The sequence below is a fragment of the Pseudophryne corroboree genome, chromosome 3 (genome assembly GCF_028390025.1).
Source record: "Pseudophryne corroboree isolate aPseCor3 chromosome 3, aPseCor3.hap2, whole genome shotgun sequence".
NCBI lineage: Eukaryota > Metazoa > Chordata > Amphibia > Anura > Myobatrachidae > Pseudophryne > Pseudophryne corroboree.
Window position 1 is genome coordinate 67193475 of NC_086446.1, and position 25975 is coordinate 67219449.

Consider the following 25975-nt stretch of genomic DNA (forward strand, 5'->3'; position numbering starts at 1 on the left):
CCCAGAGATATAACAGCTGTCCATTGCACATAGTTTTAGGATTACATTTTTATATTAAGAAAGAAGGCTGTAAAGGGTGTTCATTTCCTTAATGGATATATGGGTATGTTATTTAAACAAGAATAACAAAACAGAGATTTCCTCTTACCTTGCAATCTGATGAGCGGGTGATTCTGCACCATCATGTCCTTGTACCGATACTGGTGCCCTAAATACTTCCACACCTAAATGGAGAAACAGACAGTGACTTCCTGACACCTCATAGGAACCTGTCATCCCCTAGACACCTCCCCTGGTGTTACTGTATAATGTCCCATTCCCAGCAGTCACCTCTCCAGTCATCACCCAGACACCTCCCCTGGTGTTACTGTATAATGCCCCATTCCCAGCAGTCACCTCTCCAGTCATCACCCAGACACCTCCCCTGGTGTTACTGTATAATGCCCCATTCCCAGCAGTCACCTCTCCAGTCATCACCCAGACACCTCCCCTGGTGTTACTGAATAATGTCCCATTCCCAGCAGTCACCTCTCCAGTCATCACCCAGACACCTCCCCTGGTGTTACTGTATAATGTCCCATTCCCAGCAGTCACCTCTCCAGTCATCACGCAGACACCTCCCCTGGTGTTACTGTATAATGCCCCATTCCCAGCAGTCACCTCTCCAGTCATCGCCCAGACACCTCCCCTGGTGTTACTGTATAATGTCCCATTCCCAGCAGTCACCTCTCCAGTCATCACCCAGACACCTCCCCTGGTGTTACTGTATAATGTCCCATTCCCAGCAGTCACCTCTCCAGTCATCACCCAGACACCTCCCCTGGTGTTACTGTATAATGTCCCATTCCCAGCAGTCACCTCTCCAGTCAGCAGCTGAATGATCTTGTTGGTGAGTTCCAGGATCTTCTGGTCATTGTGTTTCTCATGTATCAGTGAGCGAGGTGGAGGCTCCATGATGGGGCTCTGGGTCCTGCTCAATCCTCCAGGTGGACAGCCCTGGGGTTTTACAGGCTCACTAGACTTTTTCACAACTGTGTAATCCTGTGTTTAAAAAAAAAAAAAAAAAACATTAAAAAATATCACAGACAGATACACGATGTACAAACATGTCTCTCCCATGACTGAAGTACATTTATAGACTAGATCCTTCTATGTCACTAATGTGTTGTGTCCCTGAGGGTCTGTATATTACAAAACATTTTGTAGATCTCCATTTAATGACAAATGTTCCCTTAGTATTTTCTATATTAATACTGTTCACATTTTATTTTTTAGAGATAAGAGTGATGTCACTGTGACACTCCCAGACTCCCTCACCTCCAAGTCAGGTCCCCGTGTTAGTAACAGAGATAAGAGTGATGTCACTGTAACACTCCCAGACTCCCTCACCTCCCCAGTCGGGTCCCTGTGTTAGTAATAGAGATGAATGATATCACTGTGACACTCCCAGACTCCCTCACCTCCCCAGTCAGGTCCCTGTGTTAGTAACAGAGATAAGAGTGATGTCACTGTAACACTCCCAGACTCCCTCACCTCCCCAGTCGGGTCCCTGTGTTAGTAATAGAGATGAATGATATCACTGTGACACTCCCAGAACCCCTCACCTCTCCGGTCAGCATACAGACAATATCCACAGTGAGTTTTAAGATTGTCTGAGCTACTGGATCTGTGTCCATCCTTGGGAAAGATGTTTGGCTGTATGACGTTCCACAGGTGTGTCCCTGGTGAAAGAGAACCAAAAATTACGACTATAAACTACAGGATGATAAAAAAATAAGATTTTACTTACCGGTAAATATATTTCTCGTAGTCCATAGTGGATGCTGGGGACTCCGTAAGGACCATGGGAAATAGGCGGGCTCCGCAGGAGACATGGGCACTTTAAGAAAGAATTTAGATTCTGGTGTGCACTGGCTCCTCCCTCTATGTCCCTCCTCCAGACCTCAGTTAGAGAAACTGTGCCCGGAAGAGCTGACAGTACAAGGAAAGGATTTTGGTAATCCAGGGCAAGATTCATACCAGCCACACCAATCACACCGTATAACTTGAGATAAACATACCCAGTCAACAGTATGAACAACAACAGAGCAACAGGTCAACCCTGATGCAACCATAACATAACCCTTATTTAAGCAATAACTATATACAAGCATTGCAGAAGAAGTCCGCACTTGGGACGGGCGCCCAGCATCCACTACGGACTACGAGAAATAGATTTACCGGTAAGTAAAATCTTATTTTCTCTAACGTCCTAGTGGATGATGGGGACTCCGTAAGGACCATGGGGATTATACCAAAGCTCCCAAACGGGCGGGAGAGTGCGGATGACCCTGCAGCACCGATTGAGCAAACACAAGGTCCTCCTCAGGCAGGGTATCAAACTTGTAGAACTTTGCAAAAGTGTTTGAACCTGACCAAGTAGCCGCTCGGCAAAGCTGTAATGCCGAGACCCCTCGGGCAGCCGCCCAAGAAGAGTCCACCTTCCTAGTGGAATGGGCCTTAACTGATTTTGGCAGCGGCAATCCAGCCGCAGAATGAGCCTGCTGAATCGTGTTACAGATCCAGCGAGCAATAGTCTGCTTTGAAGCAGGAGCACCAAGCATGGTGGAAGCATACAGGATAAACAAAGACTCTGTTTTCCTCACCGTTCTGGCTACATAAACCTTCAAAGCCCTGACTACATCAAGCAACTCGGAATCCTCCAAGTCAGTAGTAGCCACAGGCACCACAATAGGTTGGTTTATATGAAAGGATGAAACCACTTTCGGCAGAAATTGTGGACGGGTCCGCAATTCTGCTCTATCCGCATGGAAAACCAGATAGGGGCTTTTATGTGACAAAGCCGCCAACTCTGACACAGGCCTAGCCGAAGCCAAGGCTAATAGCATGACCACCTTCCACGCGAGATATTTTCAACTCCACCATTTTGAGTGGTTCAAACCAGTGGGATTTCAGGAAACTCAACACCACGTTAAGATCCCAAGGTGCCACTGGAGGCACAAAAGGGGGCTGAATATGCAGCACTCCCTTTACAAACGTCTGAACTTCAGGTAGAGAAGTCAACTCCTTTTGAAAGAAAATGGATAGGGCCGAAATCTGGACCTTAATGGAACCCAATTTTAGGCCCAAATTCACTCCTGACTGTAGGCAGTGAAGGAAACAGCCCAGCTGGAATTCCTCCGTAGGGGCATTCCTGGCCTCACACCAAGCAACATATTTTCGCCATATACGTTGATAATGTTGAGCTGTCACGTCCTTCCTAGCCTTTATCAGCGTAGGAATGACCTCATCCGGAATGCCTTTCTCCGCTAGGATCCGGCGTTCAACCGCCATGCCGTCAAACGCAGCCGCGGTAAGTCTTGGAACAGACAGGGCCCCTGTTGCAACAAGTCCTGTCTTAGAGGAAGAGGCCACGTGTCCTCTGTGAGCATTTCTTGCAGATCTGGATACCAAGTCCTTCGTGGCCAATCTGGAACAATGAGTATCGTTCTCACTCCTCTTTTTCTTATTTTTCTCAGCACCTTGGGTATGAGAGGAAGGAGGAGGAAATACATAGACCGACTGGAACACCCACGGTGTCACCAGGGAGTCTACAGCTATCGCCTGAGGGTCTCTTGACCTGGCGCAATACCTCTGTAGGTTTTTGTTGAGGCGGGATGCCATCATGTCCACCTGTGGCAGTTCCCACCGACTTGCAATCTGTGCGAAGACTTCCTGATGAAGTCCCCACTCTCCTGGGTGGAGGTCGTGTCTGCTGAGGAAGTCTGCTTCCCAGTTGTCCACTCCCGGGATGAACACTGCTGACAGTGCGCTTACGTGACTTTCCGCCCAGCGAAGAATTCTGGTGGCTTCCGCCATCGCCACCCTGCTCCTTGTGCCGCCTTGTCGGTTTACATGAGCCACTGCGGTGATGTTGTCTGACTGAATCAGAACCGGTTGGTCTCGAAGCAGGGTCTCCGCTTGACGTAGGGCGTTGTATATGGCCCTTAGTTCCAGGATGTTGATGTGAAGGCAAGTCTCCTGATTTGACCACAGACCTTGGAAATTTCTTCCCTGTGTGACTGCTCCCCACCCTCGGAGGCTTGCATCCGTGGTCACCAGGACCCAGTCCTGAATGCCGAATCTGCGGCCCTCGAGAAGGTGAGCACTCTGCAGCCACCACAGGAGCGACACCCTCGCCCTGGGGGATAGGGTGATTAACCGATGCATCTGAAGATGTGATCCGGACCACTTGTCCAGTAAGTCCCATTGAAAAGTCCTCGCATGGAACCTGCCGAAGGGAATGGCCTCGTATGATGCCACCATCTTTCCCAGGACTCGAGTGCAGTGATGCACAGACACCTGTTTTGGTTTTAATAGGTTCCCGACCAGTGTCATGAGTTCCTGAGCTTTCTCTATCGGGAGATAAACCCTTTTCTGGTCTGTATCTAGGATCATGCCCAGGAAAGGCAGACGAGTCGTAGGGACCAACTGCGACTATGGAATATTTAGGATCCAGCCGTGTTGCCGTAACACTTCCAGAGAAAGTGCTACGCTGATCAGCAACTGCTCTCTTGATCTCGCTTTTATGAGGAGATCGTCCAAGTATGGGATAATTGTGACCCCTTGCTTTCGCAGGAGTACCATCATTTCCGCCATTACCTTGGTAAATATTCTCGGTGCCATGGAGAGACCAAACGGCAACGTCTGAAATTGGTAATGACAATCCTGTACCACAAATCTGAGGTACGCCTGATGAGGCGGATAAATGGGGACATGAAGGTATGCATCCTTTATGTCCAGAGACACCATAAAATCCCCCCCTTCCAGGCTTGCGATAACCGCTCTCAGCGATTCCATCTTGTTCAGGGATTTTAAATTCAATATATGGGTCTGACCGAACCGTCCGGTTTCGGGACTACGAACATGGTCGAATAATAACCCCTTCCTTGTTGAAGGAGGGGAACCTTGACTACCACCTGTTGAAGATACAATTTGTGAATTGCAGTTAACACTAATTCCCTCTCGTGGGGGGAAGCTGGCAGGGCCGATTTGAGGTATCGGTGAGGGGGCATCTCTTCGAATTCCAGCTTGTATCCCTGAGACACACTCTCTATTGCCCAGGGATCCAACTGGGAGTGAACCCACTTGTGGCTGAAATTTCAAAGACGCGCCCCCACCGTGCCTAGCTCCATCTGTGGAGCCCCAGTGACATGCAGTGGATTTTGTAGAGGCCGGGGAGGACTTTTGTTCTTGGGAACTAGCTGTGTTGTGCAACTTCTTTCCTCTGCCCCTGCCTCTGGCAAGAAAGGACGCACCTCGGACTTTCTTGTTTTTCTGAGATCGAAAGGACTGCATTTGATAATACGGTGCTTTCTTAGGCTGTGAGGAAATATATGGCAAAAAATTAGACTTTCCAGCAGTAGCTGTGGAGACCAGGTCCGAGAGACCCTCCCCAAACAATTCCTCACCCTTGTAAGGTAAAACCTCCATATGCCTTTTTGAGTCGGCATCACCTGTCCATTGCCGAGTCCACAGGACCCTTCTGGCAGAAATCGACATAGCATTGATTCTAGAACCCAGCAGACTAATGTCTCTTTGAGCATCTCTCATATATAGGACAGCGTCCTTAATATGCCCCAGGGTCATTAATATAGTATCCTTGTCTAAGGTATCAAGTTCCTCAGATAAGGTATCCGTCCATGCTGCTACAGCACTACACACCCAGGCCGATGCGATTTCCGGCCTCAGTAAGGTACCTGAATGTGTATAAATGGACTTCAGGGTACCCTCCTGTTTTCTATCCGCAGCATCTTTGAGGGTAGCCGCATCCTGTGACGGCAGGGCTACCTTCTTGGACAAGCGTGTTAAAGCCTTGTCCACTCTAGGGGAGGATTCCCAGCGTAACCTGTCCGTTGGCGGGAAAGGATACGCCATAAGAATCCTTTTGGAAATCTGCAGTTTTTTATCTGGAGATTCCCAAGCTTTTTCACATAACTCATTTAGCTCATGTGAGGGGTGAACGGTTACCTGTGGCTTCTTTTCCCCATACATATGAACCTTCCTGTCAGGGACTGGGGTTTCCTCTGTGATGTGCAACACATCCTTAATTGCTATAATCATATAACGGATGGATTTATCCAATTTTGGCTGTAACTTTGCATCATCGTAATCGACACTGGAGTCAGAATCCATGTCGGTATCCGTGTCAACAATTTTGGGATAGTGGGCGCTTCTGGGACCCTGACGGCCTCTGCGACATAGGATCAGGCATGGGCATGGACCCTGACTGTCCTAAGGCTTCAGCTTTTTCTAACCTTTTATGTATGGAATTTACACTATCATTAAAAACCTTCCACATATCCATCCAATCAGGTGTCGGTGCCGTCGACAGAGACACCACATTCATTTGCTCCCGCTCTGCTTCCACATAGCCTTCCTCATCAGACATGTCGACACAAGCGTACCGACACACCACACACACGCAGGGAATGCCCTTTTTGAAGACAGTTCCCCCACAAGGCCCTTTGGAGAGACAGAGAGAGAGTATGCCAGCACACACCCCAGCGCTATAACCCAGGAATAACACAGTAACTTAATGTTAACCCAGTAGCTGCTGTTTATATTGTGTTTTTGCGCCTAATTTATGTGCCCCCCCTCTCTTTTTACCCTCTTCTACCGTGAATCTGCAGGGGAGAGCCTGGGGAGCTTCTTCTCAGCGGAGCTGTGGAGAAAAAATGGCGCTGGCGAGTGCTGAGGGAGAAGCCCCGCCCCCTCGACGGCGGGCTTCTGTCCCGCTCAAATATGCATTCTCTTGGCGGGGGCTCATACATATATATACAGTGCCCAACTGTATATATGTGTACTTTTGCCAAAAGAGGTCCATATGCTGCCCAGGGCCCCCCCCCCCTGCACCCTTACAGTGACCGGAGTATGTGAGGTGTGTGGGAGCAATGGCGCACAGCTGCAGTGCTGTGCGTTACCTCAGTGAAGAACGGAGTCATCTGCCGCCGATTTCGAAGTCTTCTTGCTTCTCATACTCACCCGGCTTCTGTCTTCCGGCTATGCGAGGCGGGCGGCGGCGCGGCTCTGGGATCGGACGACGAGGGTGAGATTCTGTGTACGATCCCTCTGGAGCTAATGGTGTCCAGTAGCCTCAGAAGCAGGACCTAGCTTCAAAGAGTAGGGCTGCTTCTCTCCCCTCTGTCCCAAGATGCAGGGAGTCTGTTGCCAGCAGAGCTCCCTGAAAAAAAAAAACCTAACAAAATACTTTCTTATAGCAAGCTCAGGAGAGCTCACTGAACAGCACCCAGCTCGTCCGGGCACAGTCTCAAACTGAGGTCTGGAGGAGGGACATAGATGGAGGAGCCAGAGCACAGCAGAATCTAAATTCTTTCTTAAAGTGCCCTGTCTCCTGCGGAGCCCGTCTATTCCCCATGGTCCTTACGGAGTCCCCAGCATCCACTAGGACGTTAGAGAAACATATAGTAAAACAGGTAATATGCCAAAATTGGGACAGCTGGAACCTTTCGATTAAGAGACATAAAGGTCACTCCTTGGCAGACATCAGTTGGCCTGCACAGTAAGTCTAATCAGCCAATGATGAAGTATAGTAAATTACTAATAATAAGGTCAGGTTATTAATACTGATGAATCTACGTTTTATGCAAGGAAACCATCAAAGACTGTGAGTACCATCTACAACATTCAATTCTGGAATGGTGATAATCTTCAGAATAAAGAAGATGTGGAGAAGAAGCAATGGGACCTACACAATACCCAAGCTGCCCGACGGTAGATACGGCCGACGGGCGACCCGGCGGCGGTGGGGGGGGAGTGAAGTTTCTTCACTCCTCCGTCACCTGGCTACATAGCCCTGCATGCCAATATGGCCGAGATTGTCCATATTGCCCTGCATGCATAAGCGATGGGGCACCAATGATGAACAAGCACGGGGCCGCGCATCGCTCATCGTTGGTGCCTACACACTGAACGATATGAACGAGTTCTCATTTATTAATGAACGAGAACGTTCATATTGTTATATCGCCCAGTGTGTAGAGCCTATAAGATTCTTCAAGACTAGCACAGAGTGAACCTTCAATGGAACTTAGAGATAATTTTAATAAAGTTTGATGACTACCCATCTATTCTGACTTCTTAATAGGCATTCTCCAATACTTGGATGAATGTCTCCAGGCCTAATACCAGTACTCCAGCATCAGAAGTGACACTGAAGAAAGTGCCTCTACCTTATACTTAAAACTTCATTTTATTTCAACTATATGGCGTCTCACACTGGATGTATTGTGAGCACACAAAGTCACTGCAGATGCCAGGTCAGATTTCCAAACTTCATACCGCTGTTCTATATGCTCACCGTAACATATGCAAGCCTGCCTAATTGTTGATTCCCACCCGTGACATCTATTGTACCCACCTGAAGGGGATCCACTCAATTTGCCGGCTGTCGGGGTCTCGGCAGTCAGGATACTGACAGCCAGCAATGCCGACAGCCAAAATACCGGAGCATCAGGTCTATTCCCACTCGTGGGTGTCCAGGACACCCGTAGAGTGGGAATAGAACCTGTGGCGAGCTCAGCGAGCCTGCGAGGGGACTTATAGCGATCGCCCCGCTGCTGGCAATTCTGCCGGGCCAGATGCCGCTGGTGGGATATTGACAGCTGGCATCCCACTCACCGGGATTATGTATGTATGTATTTCACCTGAAGACGTCTTGCGAATTATCAAGTCCTATCAATAAAGTTGTAATCACTATAAAAGCAAACAGCGCTATTTACTAATATAATGATTACAACTGTATTGCTAGGAGGATTTAGCCAAAGAAATGTTTTCTACCTAAACAAAGCTTCTTATTATATATATTCTTTTTTTGATAATGGGTTTTATTAAAAAATGTAGGTGATTTTATTATATATATATATATATATCCTTATGATGCTTAGCATTACTCTTTCTTCAGAACAGAGGAAAGAGTAAAGGTCTGAAACGTCAATTTTAAGGCTGCGTGGGCTGTTTATACTTATGGTTTCTGAGTACGGTCCAATCTTCTATACATGTTATTATTCTATGTTAAGGACTGATCACTTGGAAAGTGCTTGAGAGCAGGAGTGTATTTGATATTGTTATACTTTATGATACCGGCATGGCGATATTGCATAGATCCTACAATCACAGTAGACAGGTCACTGCCTCTTCCAAGGTCAGTATCCTCATATCCTAAGATACTCAGTGTTGAAAGTCCTTGATGTAGATCAATTGGGTTGTTTTTTTTCCTTGCCTTATCTATTTTATTTTTTTCCAGATTCTGTAGTCCCAGGATCCACAGTTCATGCAATTTATATTTGGATATAACAAAAAGAAAATAAGAATTTACTTACCGATAATTCTATTTCTCGTAGTCCGTAGTGGATGCTGGGGACTCCGTCAGGACCATGGGGAATAGCGGCTCCGCAGGAGACAGGGCACAAAAATAAAGCTTTAGGATTAGGTGGTGTGTACTGGCTCCTCCCCCTATGACCCTCCTCCAAGCCTCAGTTAGGATACTGTGCCCGGACGAGCGTACACAATAAGGAAGGATATTGAATCCCGGGTAAGACTCATACCAGCCACACCAATCACACCGTATAACTTGTGATCTGAACCCAGTTAACAGTATGACAAACGTAGGAGCCTCTGAACAGACGGCTCACAACAATAACAACCCGAATTTGTTTGTAACAATAACTATGTACAAGTATTGCAGACAATCCGCACTTGGGATGGGCGCCCAGCATCCACTACGGACTACGAGAAATAGAATTATCGGTAAGTAAATTCTTATTTTCTCTAACGTCCTAAGTGGATGCTGGGGACTCCGTCAGGACCATGGGGATTATACCAAAGCTCCCAAACGGGCGGGAGAGTGCGGATGACTCTGCAGCACCGAATGAGAGAACTCAAGGTCCTCCTCAGCCAGGGTATCAAATCTGTAGAATTTTGCAAATGTGTTTGCCCCTGACCAAGTAGCAGCTCGGCAGAGTTGTAATGCCGAGACCCCCCGGGCAGCCGCCCAGGATGAGCCCACTTTCCTTGTGGAATGGGCCTTGACAGATTTAGGTTGTGGCAAGCCTGCCACAGAATGTGCAAGTTGAATTGTGCTACAAATCCAACGAGCAATCGTCTGCTTAGAAGCAGGAGCACCCATCTTGTTGGGTGCATACAATATAAACAGTGAGTCAGACTTTCTGACTCCCGCCGTTCTTGAAATATATATTTTCAATGCCCGGACCACGTCCAACAACTTGGAATCCTCCAAATCGTTAGTAGCCGCAGGCACCACAATAGGCTGGTTCAGGTGAAACGCTGACACCACCTTAGGCAGAAAATGAGGACGTGTCCGCAGTTCTGCCCTGTCCGTATGGAAAATCAGATATGGGCTCTTATATGATAAAGCCGCCAATTCTGATACTCTCCTGGCTGAAGCCAGGGCCAGTAGCATGGTTACTTTCCATGTAAGATACTTCAACTCCACCGATTTGAGCGGCTCAAACCAATGGGATTTGAGAAAATCCAAGACTACATTAAGATCCCACGGTGCCACTGGGGGCACAACCGGGGGCTGTATATGTAGTACTCCTTTTACAAAAGTCTGGACTTCAGGAACTGAAGCCAATTCTTTCTGGAAGAAAATCGACAGGGCCGAAATTTGAACCTTAATGGACCCCAATTTGAGGCCCATAGACAATCCTGTTTGCAGGAAATGTAGGAATCGACCCAGTTGAAATTCCTCCGTGGGGGCCTTCCTGGTCTCACACCACGCAACATATTTTCTCCAAATGCGGTGATAATGTTGTGCAGTCACCTCCTTCCTGGCTTTTACCAGTGTAGGAATGACCTCTTCCGGAATGCCTTTTTCCCTTAGAATTCGGCGTTCAACCGCCATGCCGTCAAACGCAGCCGCGGTAAGTCTTGGAATAGACACGGTCCCTGCTGAAGCAGGTCCGGTCTTAGAGGTAGAGGCCACGGATCCTCCGTGAGCATCTCTTGAAGTTCCGGGTACCAAGTTCTTCTTGGCCAATCCGGAGCCACTAGTATCGTTCTTACTCCCTTTTGCCGTATAATTCTCAGTACCTTTGGTATGAGAGGCAGAGGAGGGAACACATACACTGACTGGAACACCCACGGTGTTACCAGAGCGTCCACAGCTATTGCCTGAGGGTCTCTTGACCTGGCGCAATACCTGTCCAGTTTTTTGTTGAGGCGGGACGCCATCATATCCACCATTGGTTTTTCCCAACGGTTCACAATCATGTGAAAGACTTCTGGATGAAGTCCCCACTCTCCCGGGTGTAGATCGTGTCTGCTGAGGAAGTCTGCTTCCCAGTTGTCCACTCCCGGAATGAATACTGCTGACAGTGCTATCACATGATCTTCCGCCCAGCGAAGAATCCTTGCAGCTTCTGCCATTGCTGTCCTGCTTCTTGTGCCGCCCTGTCTGTTTACGTGGGCGACTGCCGTGATGTTGTCCGACTGGATCAACACCGGCTGACCCTGAAGCAGGGGTTTTGCCAGACTTAGAGCATTGTAAATCGCTCTTAGCTCCAGTATATTTATGTGAAGAGACATCTCCAGGCTTGACCATACTCCCTGGAAGTTTCTTCCCTGTGTGACCGCTCCCCAGCCTCTCAGACTGGCATCCGTGGTCACCAGGACCCAGTCCTGTATGCCGAATCTGCGGCCCTCTAACAGATGAGCACTCTGCAACCACCACAGAAGAGACACCCTTGTCCGTGGCGATAAGGTTATCCGCTGATGCATCTGCAGATGCGATCCGGACCATTTGTCCAGCAGATCCCACTGAAAAGTTCGTGCGTGGAATCTGCCGAATGGAATCGCTTCGTAAGAAGCCACCATCTTTCCCAGGACTCTTGTGCATTGATGCACAGACACTTTCCCTGGTTTTAGGAGGTTCCTGACAAGTTCGGATAACTCCCTGGCTTTCTCCTCCGGAAGAAACACCTTTTTCTGAACCGTGTCCAGAATCATTCCCAGGAACAGCAGACGTGTCGTCGGGGTCAACTGAGATTTTGGAAAATTCAGAATCCACCCGTGTTGTTGCAGCACTAGTTGGGTTAGTGCTACTCCGTCCTCCAGCTGTTCTCTGGACCTTGCCCTTATCAGGAGATCGTCCAAGTAAGGGATAATTAATACGCCTCTTCTTCGCAGAAGAATCATCATTTCGGCCATTACCTTGGTAAAGACCCGAGGTGCCGTGGACAATCCAAACGGCAGCGTCTGAAACTGATAATGACAGTTTTGCACCACGAACCTGAGGTACCCTTGATGTGAAGGGCAAATTGGGACATGTAGGTAAGCATCCTTTATGTCCAGGGACACCATAAAGTCCCCTTCTTCCAGATTCGCTATCACTGCTCTGAGTGACTCCATCTTGAACTTGAATTTTTGTATGTACAGGTTCAAAGATTTCAGATTTAGAATAGGTCTTACCGAGCCGTCCGGCTTCGGTACCACAAATAGCGTGGAGTAATACCCCTTTCCCTGTTGTAGGAGGGGTACCTTGACTATCACCTGCTGAGAAAACAGCTTGTGAATGGCTTCCAATACCGTCGCCCTGTCTGAGGGAGACGTTGGCAAAGCAGACTTTAGGAACCGGCGAGGGGGAGACTTCTCGAATTCCAACCTGTAACCCTGAGATACTACCTGCAGAATCCAGGGGTCCACCTGTGAGCAAGCCCACTGTGCGCTGAAATTCTTGAGTCGACCCCCCACCGCTCCTGAGTCCGCTTGTAATGCCCCAGCGTCATGCTGAGGGCTTTGCAGAACCCTGGGAGGGCTTCTGTTCCTGGGCAGGGGCTGCTTGCTGCCCTCTCTTACCCCTTCCTCTGCCCCGAGGCAGATATGACTGTCCTTTTGTCCGCTTGTTCTTATAGGACCGAAAGGACTGCGGCTGAAAAGACGGTGTCTTTTTCTGTTGGGAGGGGGTCTGAGGTAAAAAGGTGGATTTTCCGGCAGTTGCCGTGGCCACCAGATCCGATAGACCGACGCCAAATAATTCCTCCCCTTTATACGGCAATACTTCCATATGTCGTTTGTAATCCGCATCACCTGACCACTGTCGCGTCCATAAACTCCTTCTGGCAGATATGGACATCGCATTTACTCTCGATGCCAGAGTGCAAATATCTCTCTGAGCATCTCGCATATAAAGGAAAGCATCCTTTAATTGCTCTATAGTCAATAAAATACTGTCCCTATCCAGGGTATCAATATTTTCAGTCAGGGAATCCAACCAGACGACCCCAGCACTGCACATCCAGGCTGAGGCGATGGCTGGTCGCAGTATAACACCAGTATGTGTGTATATACTTTTTAGGGTAGTTTCCATTCTCCTATCAGCTGGATCCCTGAGGGCGGCCGTATCAGGAGACGGTAACGCCACTTGTTTTGATAAGCGTGTGAGCGCCTTATCCACCCTAGGGGGTGTTTCCCAGCGCGCCCTAACCTCTGGCGGGAAAGGGTATAATGCTAATAACTTTTTTGAAATTAGCATTTTTCTATCTGGGTTAACCCACGCTTCATCACATACATCATTTAATTCCTCTGATTCAGGAAAAACTACAGGTAGTTTTTTCACCCCCCACATAATACCCCTTTTTGTGGTACTTGCAGTATCAGAGATATGCAAAGCCTCCTTCATTGCCGTGATCATATAACGTGTGGCCCTACTTGAAAATACGTTTGTTTAATCACCGTCGACACTAGATTCAGTGTCTGTGTCTGGGTCTGTGTCGACCGACTGAGGTAAAGGGCGCTTTACAGCCCCTGACGGTGTCTGAGACGCCTGGGCAGGTATTAACTGGTTTGCCGGCCGTCTCATGTCGTCAACTGATTTTTGTAATGTGCTGACATTATCACGTAATTCCATAAACAAAGCCATCCATTCCGGTGTCGACTCCCTGGGGGGTGACATCACCATTATCGGCAATTGCTCTGCCTCCACACCAACATCGTCCTCATACATGTCGACACACACGTACCGACACACAGCAGACACACAGGGAATGCTCTTATCGAAGACAGGACCCCACTAGCCCTTTGGGGAGACAGAGGGAGAGTTTGCCAGCACACACCCAAGCGCTATAATATATATGGGAACAACCTTATATAAGTGTTGTTCTTTATAGCAGCTTAAATATATCAAAATATCGCCAAAAAAATGCCCCCCCCTCTCTGTTTTACCCTGTTTCTGTAGTGCAGTGCAGGGGAGAGTCCTGGGAGCCTTCCTCACAGCGGAGCTGAGCAGGAAAATGGCGCTGTGTGCTGAGGAGAATAAGCTCCGCCCCCTATTTCGGCGGGTTTTTCTCCCGTAGTTTTAGATAACTGGCATGGGTTAAATACATACATATAGCCTCAATGGCTATATGTGATGTATTCTTTTGCCATAAAGGTATTAAATATTGCTGCCCAGGGCGCCCCCAGCAGCGCCCTGCACCCTCCGTGACCGCTTGGTGTGAAGTGTGTGACAACAATGGCGCACAGCTGCAGTGCTGTGCGCTACCTTCATGAAGACTGAAGAGCCTTCTGCCGCCTGTTTCCGGACCTTCAATCTTCAGCATCTGTAAGGGGGGTCGGCGGAGCGGCTCCGGGACGAACCCCAGGGTGAGACCTGTGTTCCGACTCCCTCTGGAGCTAATGGTGTCCAGTAGCCTAAGAATCCAATCCATCCTGCACGCAGGTGAGTTGAAATTCTCTCCCCTAAGTCCCTCGATGCAGTGAGCCTGTTGCCAGCAGGACTCACTGAAAATAAAAAACCTAAAAACTTTTTCTAAGCAGCTCTTTAGGAGAGCCACCTAGATTGCACCCTGCTCGGACGGGCACAAAAACCTAACTGAGGCTTGGAGGAGGGTCATAGGGGGAGGAGCCAGTACACACCACCTAATCCTAAAGCTTTATTTTTGTGCCCTGTCTCCTGCGGAGCCGCTATTCCCCATGGTCCTGACGGAGTCCCCAGCATCCACTTAGGACGTTAGAGAAAAGTAATTGCCATTGGATACGTCTTACCCTTACATCACAAGGTCCAGGACGGTCACTCCTTGGAGGTTGCCCTATGGGATAAGTAGATGGCAGTCATGCATTGGTTCAATTAAGCCAGGATTTGGTTATCTCTCCATATGTTATAACCTGAATAAACAACTGATGTGGACAATTCACCTTTAAAACCGGTCACGTAATCTCCCCCTGGGGTGACTTGACAGGGAAATACTACAGTGGGAACACGGTGGAGTGTCCGGAGGGAAATGACCACGTTGCCAGGTATGGGTTCCCTGACTCCCGGGGATGTCCCATATGTAGGATCCTCAGTGGTCTATCAGGCGAGCTATGTGGATGTACCAGGTATGGTTATAAGCAACGAAGGGGAAGATCCAAGCCAAGGGGAATGGGGAGGAGGGCTGGGGGGCAATGGTGTAAGGGTACAAAGGGTCCATAGTCCCCTATAGACTATGCAGGCAGCCATTCTGAGGACTGTGTCATTGAGTGCTCCATAAGCAGGTGAGAGTGGAATGTGTGGGATACATAGTGCATTGCATAGGGTTACACTGGCACTGAGGCTGCCATGCAGAGCATTGGCCCACAGGGTGTAATGCTGTGCACTGGCTGCCATGTATGTGGCTATGACCCCAGCAGCAGCAGCTCCTCCCTCTGTATAAGGCAGAGATCAGGATCATCTCACCTGTGGAATCATTCAGCAGCAGATCCTCACCTAGACACAAACCACAGACGGAAGTTCTCCGGACTTCCGGGCCACTTCCGGGATGTGCGTTCCAAGCCTCGTCTGCCGCGTCTACTTTCCCTTCGCGGAGAGGACCTTTTCCCATAATGCACTAGGTCCAAGTCACCGACACCACCACCGACTATTTCGGAATAGTAAACCTGTGTCTAGGTGAGTATCTGCTGCTGAATGATCCCCCAGGTGAGATGATCCCGATCTCTGCCTTATACAGAAGGGGGAGCTGCTGCTGCTGGGGTCATAGTCACACACCTGGCAGCCAGTGCCCAGCATTACACCCTCTACATGTCAGCCTCAGTGCCAGTGTAGCACCATGCAATGCACCGTGTATCCCACACACCCAATGACACAGTCCTCAGAATGGCTGCCTGCTTAAGTGTATAGGTAATAGGCCCATTTGTACCCTTACACCACTGACCCCCAGTCCTTCTTCCTCTTTTTCCTCCTCCTTCCTCTTCTTCCTTCTCCTCTTTCTTCTTCTTCCTCTCACCGTGGAGCCTACATACGGGACATCCTCGGGAGTCAGGGAACCCATACCTGGCAACATGGCCCATTTCCTTCCCGGCCACTCCACCTTTTTTTCCTGTCAAATAACCCCAGGGGAAGATTAGGGGGTACATTTACTAAAATGGGAGTTCTATTTAAGATGGGATGTTGCCCATAGCAACCAATCAGATTTCAGGTATTATCTCCTAGAAGGTGCTAGATAAATGAGAAGTAGAATCTGATTGGTTGCTATGGGCAACAGAGCCGGCCTTCGCTATAGGTAGGCTAGGCATTTGCCTAGGGCATTCAAGCATGTCTAGGGGCATCCAAGCATGTCCCTGCAGCATCTCATGCTGAGAGGGACAGTCCGCAAACTAACTGTTACTTTCCAAATGTATTCAATCAGTACTTGTATACACTGCTGTTTATATTTGTAAAAAAAATGCACACTGTGCCTTAACCTTCCTCTGACATGCTTGAATGCCCCTGACTTGTGAGACCTCAGACAGACAGCAGAAGCCCAGTAAATGCAATTCCTGAACCTGTGACATTTTTACTGACAATATAAGGTTATTACTGGATGGCTTCTTATGATAACACTTGTGTATTTTGGAAGACTGCTTCACAGAAACCTGACATCACCTATACTGCTTGTGCACATGGGGGAGGGGGACCCTGCCATCCTGTGTGTGTCCCTTGTCCCTGTGCAAACCCCAGGTGTCTGCAGAGACATAACATGGGCAGTGTTCTCCCCACACTTTATTTCCTAGTCAGTCCATACCGTAAAATTTCCCTGCCATCTAGCACTGTAACGTGGTCAGTAAGTTGCGTTGTGCTATTTCTATATGAAACATCAGTGCAGCGTGACTTTTAGACACATCAGACTGGAGGGCAGAGCATTTAGCTCCCACAGTATAAAGTAAAGTGCATGCAGTTAACGGGAGTAACAGACACCAGCAAACACACTGAATAGTGAAGAGAAAGGACAGTTTCTATATGTTTGATACTGATCTTTTTGTATAACCAGCAAGTGTGGCAGTATATGTGTATTATGGGCATTACTAATGTGGGGCATATGTGTAAGGTTCATTACTGTGTGGCATTATGTGTATTATGGGAATTACTAATGTGGGGCATATGTGTAAGGTTCCTTTACTGTGTGGAATTATATGTATTATGGTCATTACTGTGTGGCATTGTGCAGAGTTGAACTGGCCCACAGGGTAACCCCCCCGGTGGGCCCCACTACCTGAGCGTTGCAGGTACAGATGCAGAACTAGCGGCGGAGCTAGGGGGCACCAGACAAAATTTTGCCTACGGCATCAAATTGGTTAGGGCCGGCTCTGATGGGCAACATCCCATCTTAAATAGAACTCCCATCTTAGTAAATTTACCCCTACGTGACTGGTTTTAAAGATGAATTTTCCACAACAGTTATTTACTCAGGATAATACATATTGGGGGGGGGGGATAAGTGAGCGATAACCAGATCCTGGCTTAATGGAACCAATGCCTGACTCTGCCATCTGCTTATCGCATAGGCCAACCTCCGAGGAGTGGCCTTCCGGGACCTTGTGATGTAAGGGTAAGAGTATCCTGTGGTGATTACATTTCTTTAACATTTCAATTTGTTACATCCAAAACTAAATTGCATGAACTGTTAACCCTTAAACTACAAAATATGGGGGGGGGGGGGGGACGGGACGGGACACAATAGATTAGGTAAGGAGTAAAAAAAAACTCCCACAATTGATCTACATCAATGGCGCCTAAATTTGGTCCTCAAGGACCCCCAACAGGTCACCCAGCAGGTGCACAGGTGTTCTCATTACTCACTGACACGTTTTAACAAATCCACAGGTGGAGCTAATTGTTTATCTTGTGATTCTGTGAGGAGATCTGGAAAACATGCACTGTTGGGGAACCTTGAGGATCGAGTTTGGGACTGATCTGCATCAAGGACTTCCAATGGAACGTCCACAGCAGCACGGAGTATCTTAGGATATGATGGTGCTGACCTTGTGATAGGCAGTGATCAGTCTGCTCCTGTGATTGTAGGATGTATGAAGAATCACCTCGCCAGTATCGTAAAGTATGCAGTATCAAATGCTTTCCTGCTATCAAGCATGTTTCAAGTCATCAGTCCCTAATATAGAATAATAACGTACAGATAAAATGGACGGCACTCAGGAACTATAAATATATACAGCTCACACAACTTCAATGATCGACGTTCCATAGCTTTACTCTCTTCTGTCCCGAATGAAAGAGTAAAGCTAAGTACACACTGTACAATTATTATTATTTCTCTAACGTCCTAGTGGATGCTGGGGACTCCGAAAGGACCATGGGGAATAGCGGCTCCGCAGGAGACTGGGCACAAAGTAAAAGCTTTAGGACTAGCTGGTGTGCACTGGCTCCTCCCCCTATGACCCTCCTCCAAGCCTCAGTTAGATTTTGTGCCCGAACGAGAAGGGTGCAATCTAGGTGGCTCTCCTGAGCTGCTTAGAGTAAAAGTTTAAATAGGTTTTTTATTTTCAGTGAGACCTGCTGGCAACAGGCTCACTGCATCGAGGGACTTAGGGGAGAGAAACGAACTCACCTGCGTGCAGAGTGGATTGGGTTTCTTAGGCTACTGGACATTAGCTCCAGAGGGACGATCACAGGCCCAGCCATGGATGGGTCCCGGAGCCGCGCCGCCGGCCCCCTTACAGATGCTGAAGCAAGAAGAGGTCCATAAATCGGCGGCAGAAGACTTTCCTGTCTTCATACGGTAGCGCACAGCACTGCAGCTGTGCGCCATTGCTCTCAGCACACTTCACACTCCGGTCACTGAGGGTGCAGGACGCTGGGGGGGGGGGGGGGCGTCCTGGGAAGCAATGAATTTACCTTAGTTGGCGAAAAATACATCACATATAGCTCCTGGGCTATATGGATGTATTTAACCCCTGCCAGTTTTCCAGTAAAAAGCGGGAGAAGAGCCCGCCGTGAAGGGACGGGGCCTATCTCCTCAGCACACAGCGCCATTTTTCCCACACAGCTCCGCTGGTAGGAAGGCTCCCAGAATCTCCCCTGCATCCTGCAACTACAGAAACAGGGTAAAAAAGAGAGGGGGGCACTTATTTGGCAAAATAACAGATATAAGCAGCTATAAGGGATAGACACTTATTGTAAGGTTGTCCCTATACATATATAGCGCTCTGGTGTGTGCTGGCAAACTCTCCCTCTGTCTCCCCAAAGGGCTAAGTGGGTCCTGTCCTCTATCAGAGCATTCCCTGTGTGTGTGCTGGGTGTCGGTACGTGTGTGTCGACATGTATGAGGAGGAAAATGATGTGGAGGCGGAGCAGAGTGTCTGTAACAGTGATGTCACCCCCTAGGGGGTCGACACCTGAGTGGATGTACTGTTGAAAATTACGTGACCGTGTCAGCTCTATATAAAAAAAACAGTGGTTGACATGAGACAGCCGGCTACTCAGCTTGTGCCTGTCCAGACGTCTCATAGGCCGTCAGGCAGATGGCAGATACAGACGCCGACACGGATACTGACTCCTGTGTCGACGGTGAAGAGACAACCGTGATTTCCAGTAGGGCCACACGTTACATGATTGAGACAATGGAAAATGTTTTATACATTTCTGATAATACGAGTACCACCAAAAAAGGGGTATTATGTTCGGTGAGGGAAAAACTACCTGTAGTTTTCCTGAATCTGAGAAATAAAATGTGTGATGATGCGTGGGTTTCCCCCCGATAACAATTAATAATTTCTTAAAAAGTATTGGCTGCATACCCTTTCCCGCCAGAGGTTAGGATGCATTGGGAAACACCCCCTAGGGGGGATAAGGCGCTCACACGCTTGTAAGAACAAGGGCTCTACCCTCTCATGAGATGGCCACCCTTAAGGATCCTGCTGATAGAAAGCAGGAGGGTATCCAAAAAAAGGTATTTACACACATACTGGTGTTATACTGCGACCAGCTATCGCCTCAGCCTGGAGGTGCAGTGCTGGGGTGGCATGGTCGGATTCCCTGACTGGAAATATTGATATCCTAGATAAGGATAGTATATTTTCTCTGACGTCCTAGTGGATGCTGGGACTCCGTCAGGACCATGGGGAATAGCGGCTCCGCAGGAGACAGGGCACAAAAGTAAAAGCTTTAGGATCAGGTGGTGTGCACTGGCTCCTCCCCCTATGACCCTCCTCCAAGCCTCAGTTAGGTTTTTGTGCCCGTCCGAGCAGGGTGCAATCTAGGTGGCTCTCATAAAGAGCTGCTTAGAGTAAAAGTTTTGATAGGTTTCTTATTTTCAGTGAGTCCTGCTGGCAACAGGCTCACTGCAACGAGGGACCTAGGGGAGAAGGAGTGAACTCACCTGCGTGCAGGATGGATTTGCTTCTTAGGCTACTGGACACTAGCTCCAGAGGGACGATCACAGGTACAGCCTGGATGGGTCACCGGAGCCGCGCCGCCGACCCCCTTGCAGATGCCGAAGTAAGAAGAGGTCCAGAAACCGGCGGCTGAAGGCTTTTCAGTCTTCATGAGGTAGCGCACAGCACTGCAGCTGTGCGCCATTGCGCTCAGGCACACTTCACACCAGCGGTCACTGAGGGTGCAGGGCGCTGGGGGGGGGCGCCCTGGGCAGCAATGAGATTACCTTTCTGGCTAAAAAGAATACATCACATATAGTCCCTGAGGCTATATGGATGTATTTCACCCCTGCCAGGTCTCAGAAAAACCGGGAGAAGAGCCCGCCGGAATAGGGGGCGGGGCCTATCTCCTCAGCACACAGCGCCATTTTCCCTCACAGAACTGCTGGTGGGAAGGCTCCCAGGCTCTCCCCTGCACTGCACTACAGAAACAGGGTTAAAACAGAGAGGGGGGGGGGCACTTATTTGGCGATATGATTATATATTAAGATGCTATAAGGGAAAACACTTATATAAAGGTTGTCCCTGTATATTTATAGCGTTTTGGTGTGTGCTGGCAAACTCTCCCTCTGTCTCCCCAAAGGGCTAGTGGGGTCCTGTCCTCTATCAGAGCATTCCCTGTGTGTGTGCTGTGTGTCGGTACGTGTGTGTCGACATGTATGAGGACGATGTTGGTGAGGAGGCGGACCAATTGCCTGTAATGGTGATGTCACTCTCTAGTGAGTCGACACCGGAATGGATGGCTTATTTAAGGAATTACGGGATAATGTCAACACGCTTCAAGGTCGGTTGACGACATGAGACGGCCGGCAAACAAATTAGTACCTGTCCAGGCGTCTCAAACACCGTCAGGGGCTTTAAAACGCCCATTTACCTCAGTCGGTCGACATAGACACGGACACTGACTCCAGTGTCGACGGTGAAGAAACAAACGTATTTTCCTTTAGGGCCACACGTTACATGTTAAGGGCAATGAAGGAGGTGTTACATATTTCTGATACTACATATGTGGGTGTGAAAAAACTACATGTAGTTTTTCCTGAATCAGATAAATTAAATGAAGTGTGTGATGATGCGTGGGTTTCCCCCGATAGAAAATTATTGGCGGTATACCCTTTTCCCGCCAGAAGTTAGGGCGCGTTGGGAAACACCCCTTAGGGTGGATAAGGCGCTCACACGCTTATCAAAACAAGTGGCGTTACCGTCTCCAGATACGGCCGCCCTCAAGGAACCAGCTGATAGGAGGCTGGAAAATATCCTAAAAAGTATATACACACATACTGGTGTTATACTGCGACCAGCTATCGCCTCAGCCTGGATGTGCAGCGCTGGGGTGGCTTGGTCGGATTCCCTGACTGAAAATATTGATACCCTTGACAGGGACAGTATTTTATTGACTATAGAGCACAGAGAGATATTTGCACTCTGGCATCAAGAGTAAGTGCGATGTCCATATCTGCCAGAAGATGTTTATGGACACGACAGTGGTCAGGTGATGCAGATTCCAAACGGCAATTGCCGTATAAAGGGGAGGAGTTATTTGGGGTCGGTCCATCGGACCTGGTGGCCACGGCAACAGCTGGAAAATCCACCTTTTTTACCCTAAGTCACATCTAAGCAGAAAAAGACACCGTCTTTTCAGCCTCAGTCCTTTCGTCCCCATAAGGGCAAGCGGGCAAAAGGCCAGTCATATCTGCCCAGGGATAGAGGAAAGGGAAGAAGACTGCAGCAGGCAGCCCATTCCCAAGAACAGAAGCCCTCCACCGCTTCTGCCAAGTCCTCAGCATGACGCTGGGGCCGTACAGGACCCCTGGATCCTACAAGTAGTATCCCAGGGGTACAGATTGGAAATTCGAGACGTCTCCCCCTCGCAGGTTCCTGAAGTCTGCTTTACCAACGTCTCCCTCCGACAGGGAGGCAGTATTGGAAACAATTCACAAGCTGTATTCCCAGCAGGTGATAATCAAAGTACTCCTCCTACAACAAGGAAAGGGGTATTATTCCACACTATATTGTGGTACTGAAGCCAGACGGCTCGGTGAGACCTATTCTAAATCTGAAATATTTGAACACTTACATACAAAGGTTCAAATCAAGATGGAGTCACTCAGAGCAGTGATAGCGAACCAGGAAGAAGGGGACTATATGGTGTCCCGGGACATCAGGGATGCTTCCTCCATGTCCCAATTTGCCCTTCTCACCAAGGGTACCTCAGGTTCGTGGTACAGAACTGTCACTATCAGTTTCAGACGATGCCGGTTGGATTGTCCACGGCACCCCGGGTCTTTACCAAGGTAATGGCCGAAATGATGATTCTTCTTCAAAGAAAATGGACGATATCCTGATAAGGGCAAGGTCCAGAGAAGAGTTGGAGGTCGGAGTAGCACTATCTCAAGTAGTTCTACGACAGCATGGGTGGATTCTAAATATTCCAAAACCGCAGCTGTTTCCGACGACAATTTGCTGTTCCTAGGGATGATTCTGGACACAGTCCAGAAAAGGGTGTTTCTCCCGGAGAAGAAAGCAAGGGAGTTATCCGAGCTAGTCAGGAACCTCCTAAAACCAGGAAAAGTGTCAGTGCATCATTGCACAAGGGTCCTGGGAAAAATGGTAGCTTCTTACGAAGCGATTCCATTCGTCAGATTTCACGCAAGAACTTTTCAGTGGGATCTGCTGGAAAAATGGTCCGGATCGCATCTTCAGATGCATCAGCGGATAACCCTGTCTCCAAGGACAAGGGTGTTTCTTCTGCGGTGGCTGCAGAGTGCTCATCTACTAAAGGGCCGCAGATTCGGCATTCAGGACTGGGTCCTGGTGACCACGGATGCCAGCCGGAGAGGCTGGGGAGCAGTCACACAGGGAAAAAATTTCCAGGGAGTGTGATCAAGTCTGGAGACTTCTCTCCACATAAAACAATGCTCTAAGCTTAGCAAGACCTCTGCTTCAAGGTCAGCCGGTATTGATCCAGTGGGACAACATCACGGCAGTCGCCCACGTAAACAGACAGGGCGGCACAAGAAGCAGGAGGGAAATGGCAGAAACTGCAAAGATTCTTCGCTGGGCGGAAAATCATGGGATAGCACTGTCAGCAGTGTTCATTCCGGGAGTGGACAACTGGGAAGCGGATTTCCTCAGCAGGCACGACCTCCACCCGGGAGAGTGGGGACTTCATCGGGAAGTCTTCCACATGATTGTGAACCGTTGGGAAAGACCAAAGGTGGACATGATGGCGTCCCGCCTGAACAAAAAACTGGACAGGTATTGCGCCAGGTCAAGAGACCCTCAGGCAATAGCTGTGGACGTTCTGGTAACACAGTGGGTGTACCAGTCGGTGTATGTGTTCCCTCCTCTGCTTCTCATACCCAAGGTACTGAGAATTATAAGACGTAGAGGAGTAAGAACTATACTCGTGGCTCCGGATTGCCCAAGAAGGACTTGGTACCCGGAACTTCAAGAAATGCTCACAGAGGACTCATGGCCTCTGCCGCTAAGAAGGGACTTGCTTCAGCAAGTACCATGTCTGTTCCAAGACTTACCGCGGCTGCGTTTGACGGCATGGCGGTGGAACGCCGGATCCTAAGGGAAAAAGGCATTCCGGAAGAGGTCATTCCTACCCTAGTCAAAGCCAGGAAGGAGGTGACCGCACAACATTATCACCACATGTGGCGAAAATATGTTGCGTGGTGTGAGGCCAGGAAGGCCCCACGAAGAAATTTCAACTCGGTCGATTCCTGCATTTCCTGCAAACAGGAGTGTCTATGGGCCTCAAATTGGGGTCCATTAAGGTTCAAATTTCGGCCCTGTCAATTTTCTTCCAGAAAGAATTGGCTTCACTTCCTGAAGTCCAGAAGTTTGTCAAGGGAGTACTGCATATACAACCCCCTTTCTCTGACGTCCTAAGTGGATGCTGGGGACTCCGTCAGGACCATGGGGATTAGCGGCTCCGCAGGAGACAGGGCACAAAAGTAAAAGCTTTAGGATCAGGTGGTGTGCACTGGCTCCTCCCCCCATGACCCTCCTCCAAGCCTCAGTTAGATTTTTGTGCCCGGCCGAGAAGGGTGCAATCTAGGTGGCTCTCCTAAAGAGCTGCTTAGAGTAAAAGTTTTGTTAGGTTTTTTATTTTCAGTGATTCCTGCTGGCAACAGGCTCACTGCTACGAGGGACTTAGGGGAGAAGAAGTGAACTCACCTGCGTGCAGGATGGATTGGCTTCTTAGGCTACTGGACACCATTAGCTCCAGAGGGATCGAACACAGGCCCAGCCATGGAGTCCGGTCCCAGAGCCGCGCCGCCGACCCCCTTGCAGATGCCGAACAGTGAAGAGGTCCAGAAACCGGCGGCAGAAGACTTTTCAGTCTTCATGAGGTAGCGCACAGCACTGCATCTGTGCGCCATTGTTGTCAGCACACTTCACACCAGCGGTCACTGAGGGTGCAGGGCGCTGGGGGGGGCGCCCTGGGCAGCAATGAAATACCTATACTGGCTAAAAGATACATCACATATAGCCCCTGGGGCTATATGGATGTATTTAACCCCTGCCAGGTCTCAGAAAAACGGGAGAAGAAGCCCGCCGAAAAGGGGGCGGAGCCTATTCTCCTCAGCACACAGCGCCATTTTCCCTCACAGAAATGCTGGTGGGAAGGCTCCCAGGCTCTCCCCTGCACTGCACTACAGAAACAGGGTTAAAACAGAGAGGGGGGGCACTTATTTGGCGATATGATTATATATATTAAGATGCTATAAGGGAAAAACACTTATATAAAGGTTGTCCCTGTATAATTATAGCGTTTTGGTGTGTGCTGGCAAACTCTCCCTCTGTCTCCCCAAAGGGCTAGTGGGGTCCTGTCCTCTATCAGAGCATTCCCTGTGTGTGTGCTGTGTGTCGGTACGTGTGTGTCGACATGTATGAGGACGATGTTGGTGAGGAGGCGGAGCAATTGCCTGTAATGGTGATGTCACTCTCTAGGGAGTCGACACCGGAATGGATGGCTTATTTAGGGAATTACGTGATAATGTCAACACGCTGCAAAGTCGGTTGACGACATGAGACGGCCGGCAAACCAATTAGTACCTGTCCAGGCGTCTCAAACACCGTCAGGGGCTTTAAAACGCCCATTTACCTCAGTCGGTCGACACAGACACTGACTCCAGTGTCGACGGTGAAGAAACAAACGTATTTTCCATTTGGGCCACACGTTACATGTTAAGGGCAATGAAGGAGGTGTTACATATTTCTGATACTACAAGTACCACAAAAGAGGGTATTATGTGGG

The 25975-nt window shown here is 48.9% G+C and overlaps 2 protein-coding genes across 2 annotated transcripts in view; one reads left to right on the plus strand and one right to left on the minus strand.

Annotated features, from left to right (window-relative positions):
- Positions 1-15991, minus strand: part of LOC135057166 (uncharacterized) — a 264057-nt gene extending 248066 nt beyond the window's left edge. Inside the window, exons 1-5 of the mRNA XM_063963065.1 lie at positions 15734-15991; positions 15064-15107; positions 1605-1721; positions 859-1041; positions 149-224 (exon numbers count right to left, since the gene is read on the minus strand). Coding sequence (XP_063819135.1) covers positions 149-224; positions 859-1041; positions 1605-1721; positions 15064-15107; positions 15734-15878 — 565 coding nt within the window. The 5' untranslated portion in view covers positions 15879-15991. The remainder of the gene's footprint in view (positions 1-148; positions 225-858; positions 1042-1604; positions 1722-15063; positions 15108-15733) is intronic.
- Positions 15992-16143: 152 nt separating this feature from the next.
- LOC135054750 (oocyte zinc finger protein XlCOF7.1-like) overlaps positions 16144-25975 on the plus strand; it is a 55928-nt gene continuing 46096 nt past the window's right edge. Inside the window, exons 1-2 of the mRNA XM_063958056.1 lie at positions 16144-16174; positions 17818-17861. The gene's annotated coding sequence lies outside the window, so the exon portion shown is untranslated. The remainder of the gene's footprint in view (positions 16175-17817; positions 17862-25975) is intronic.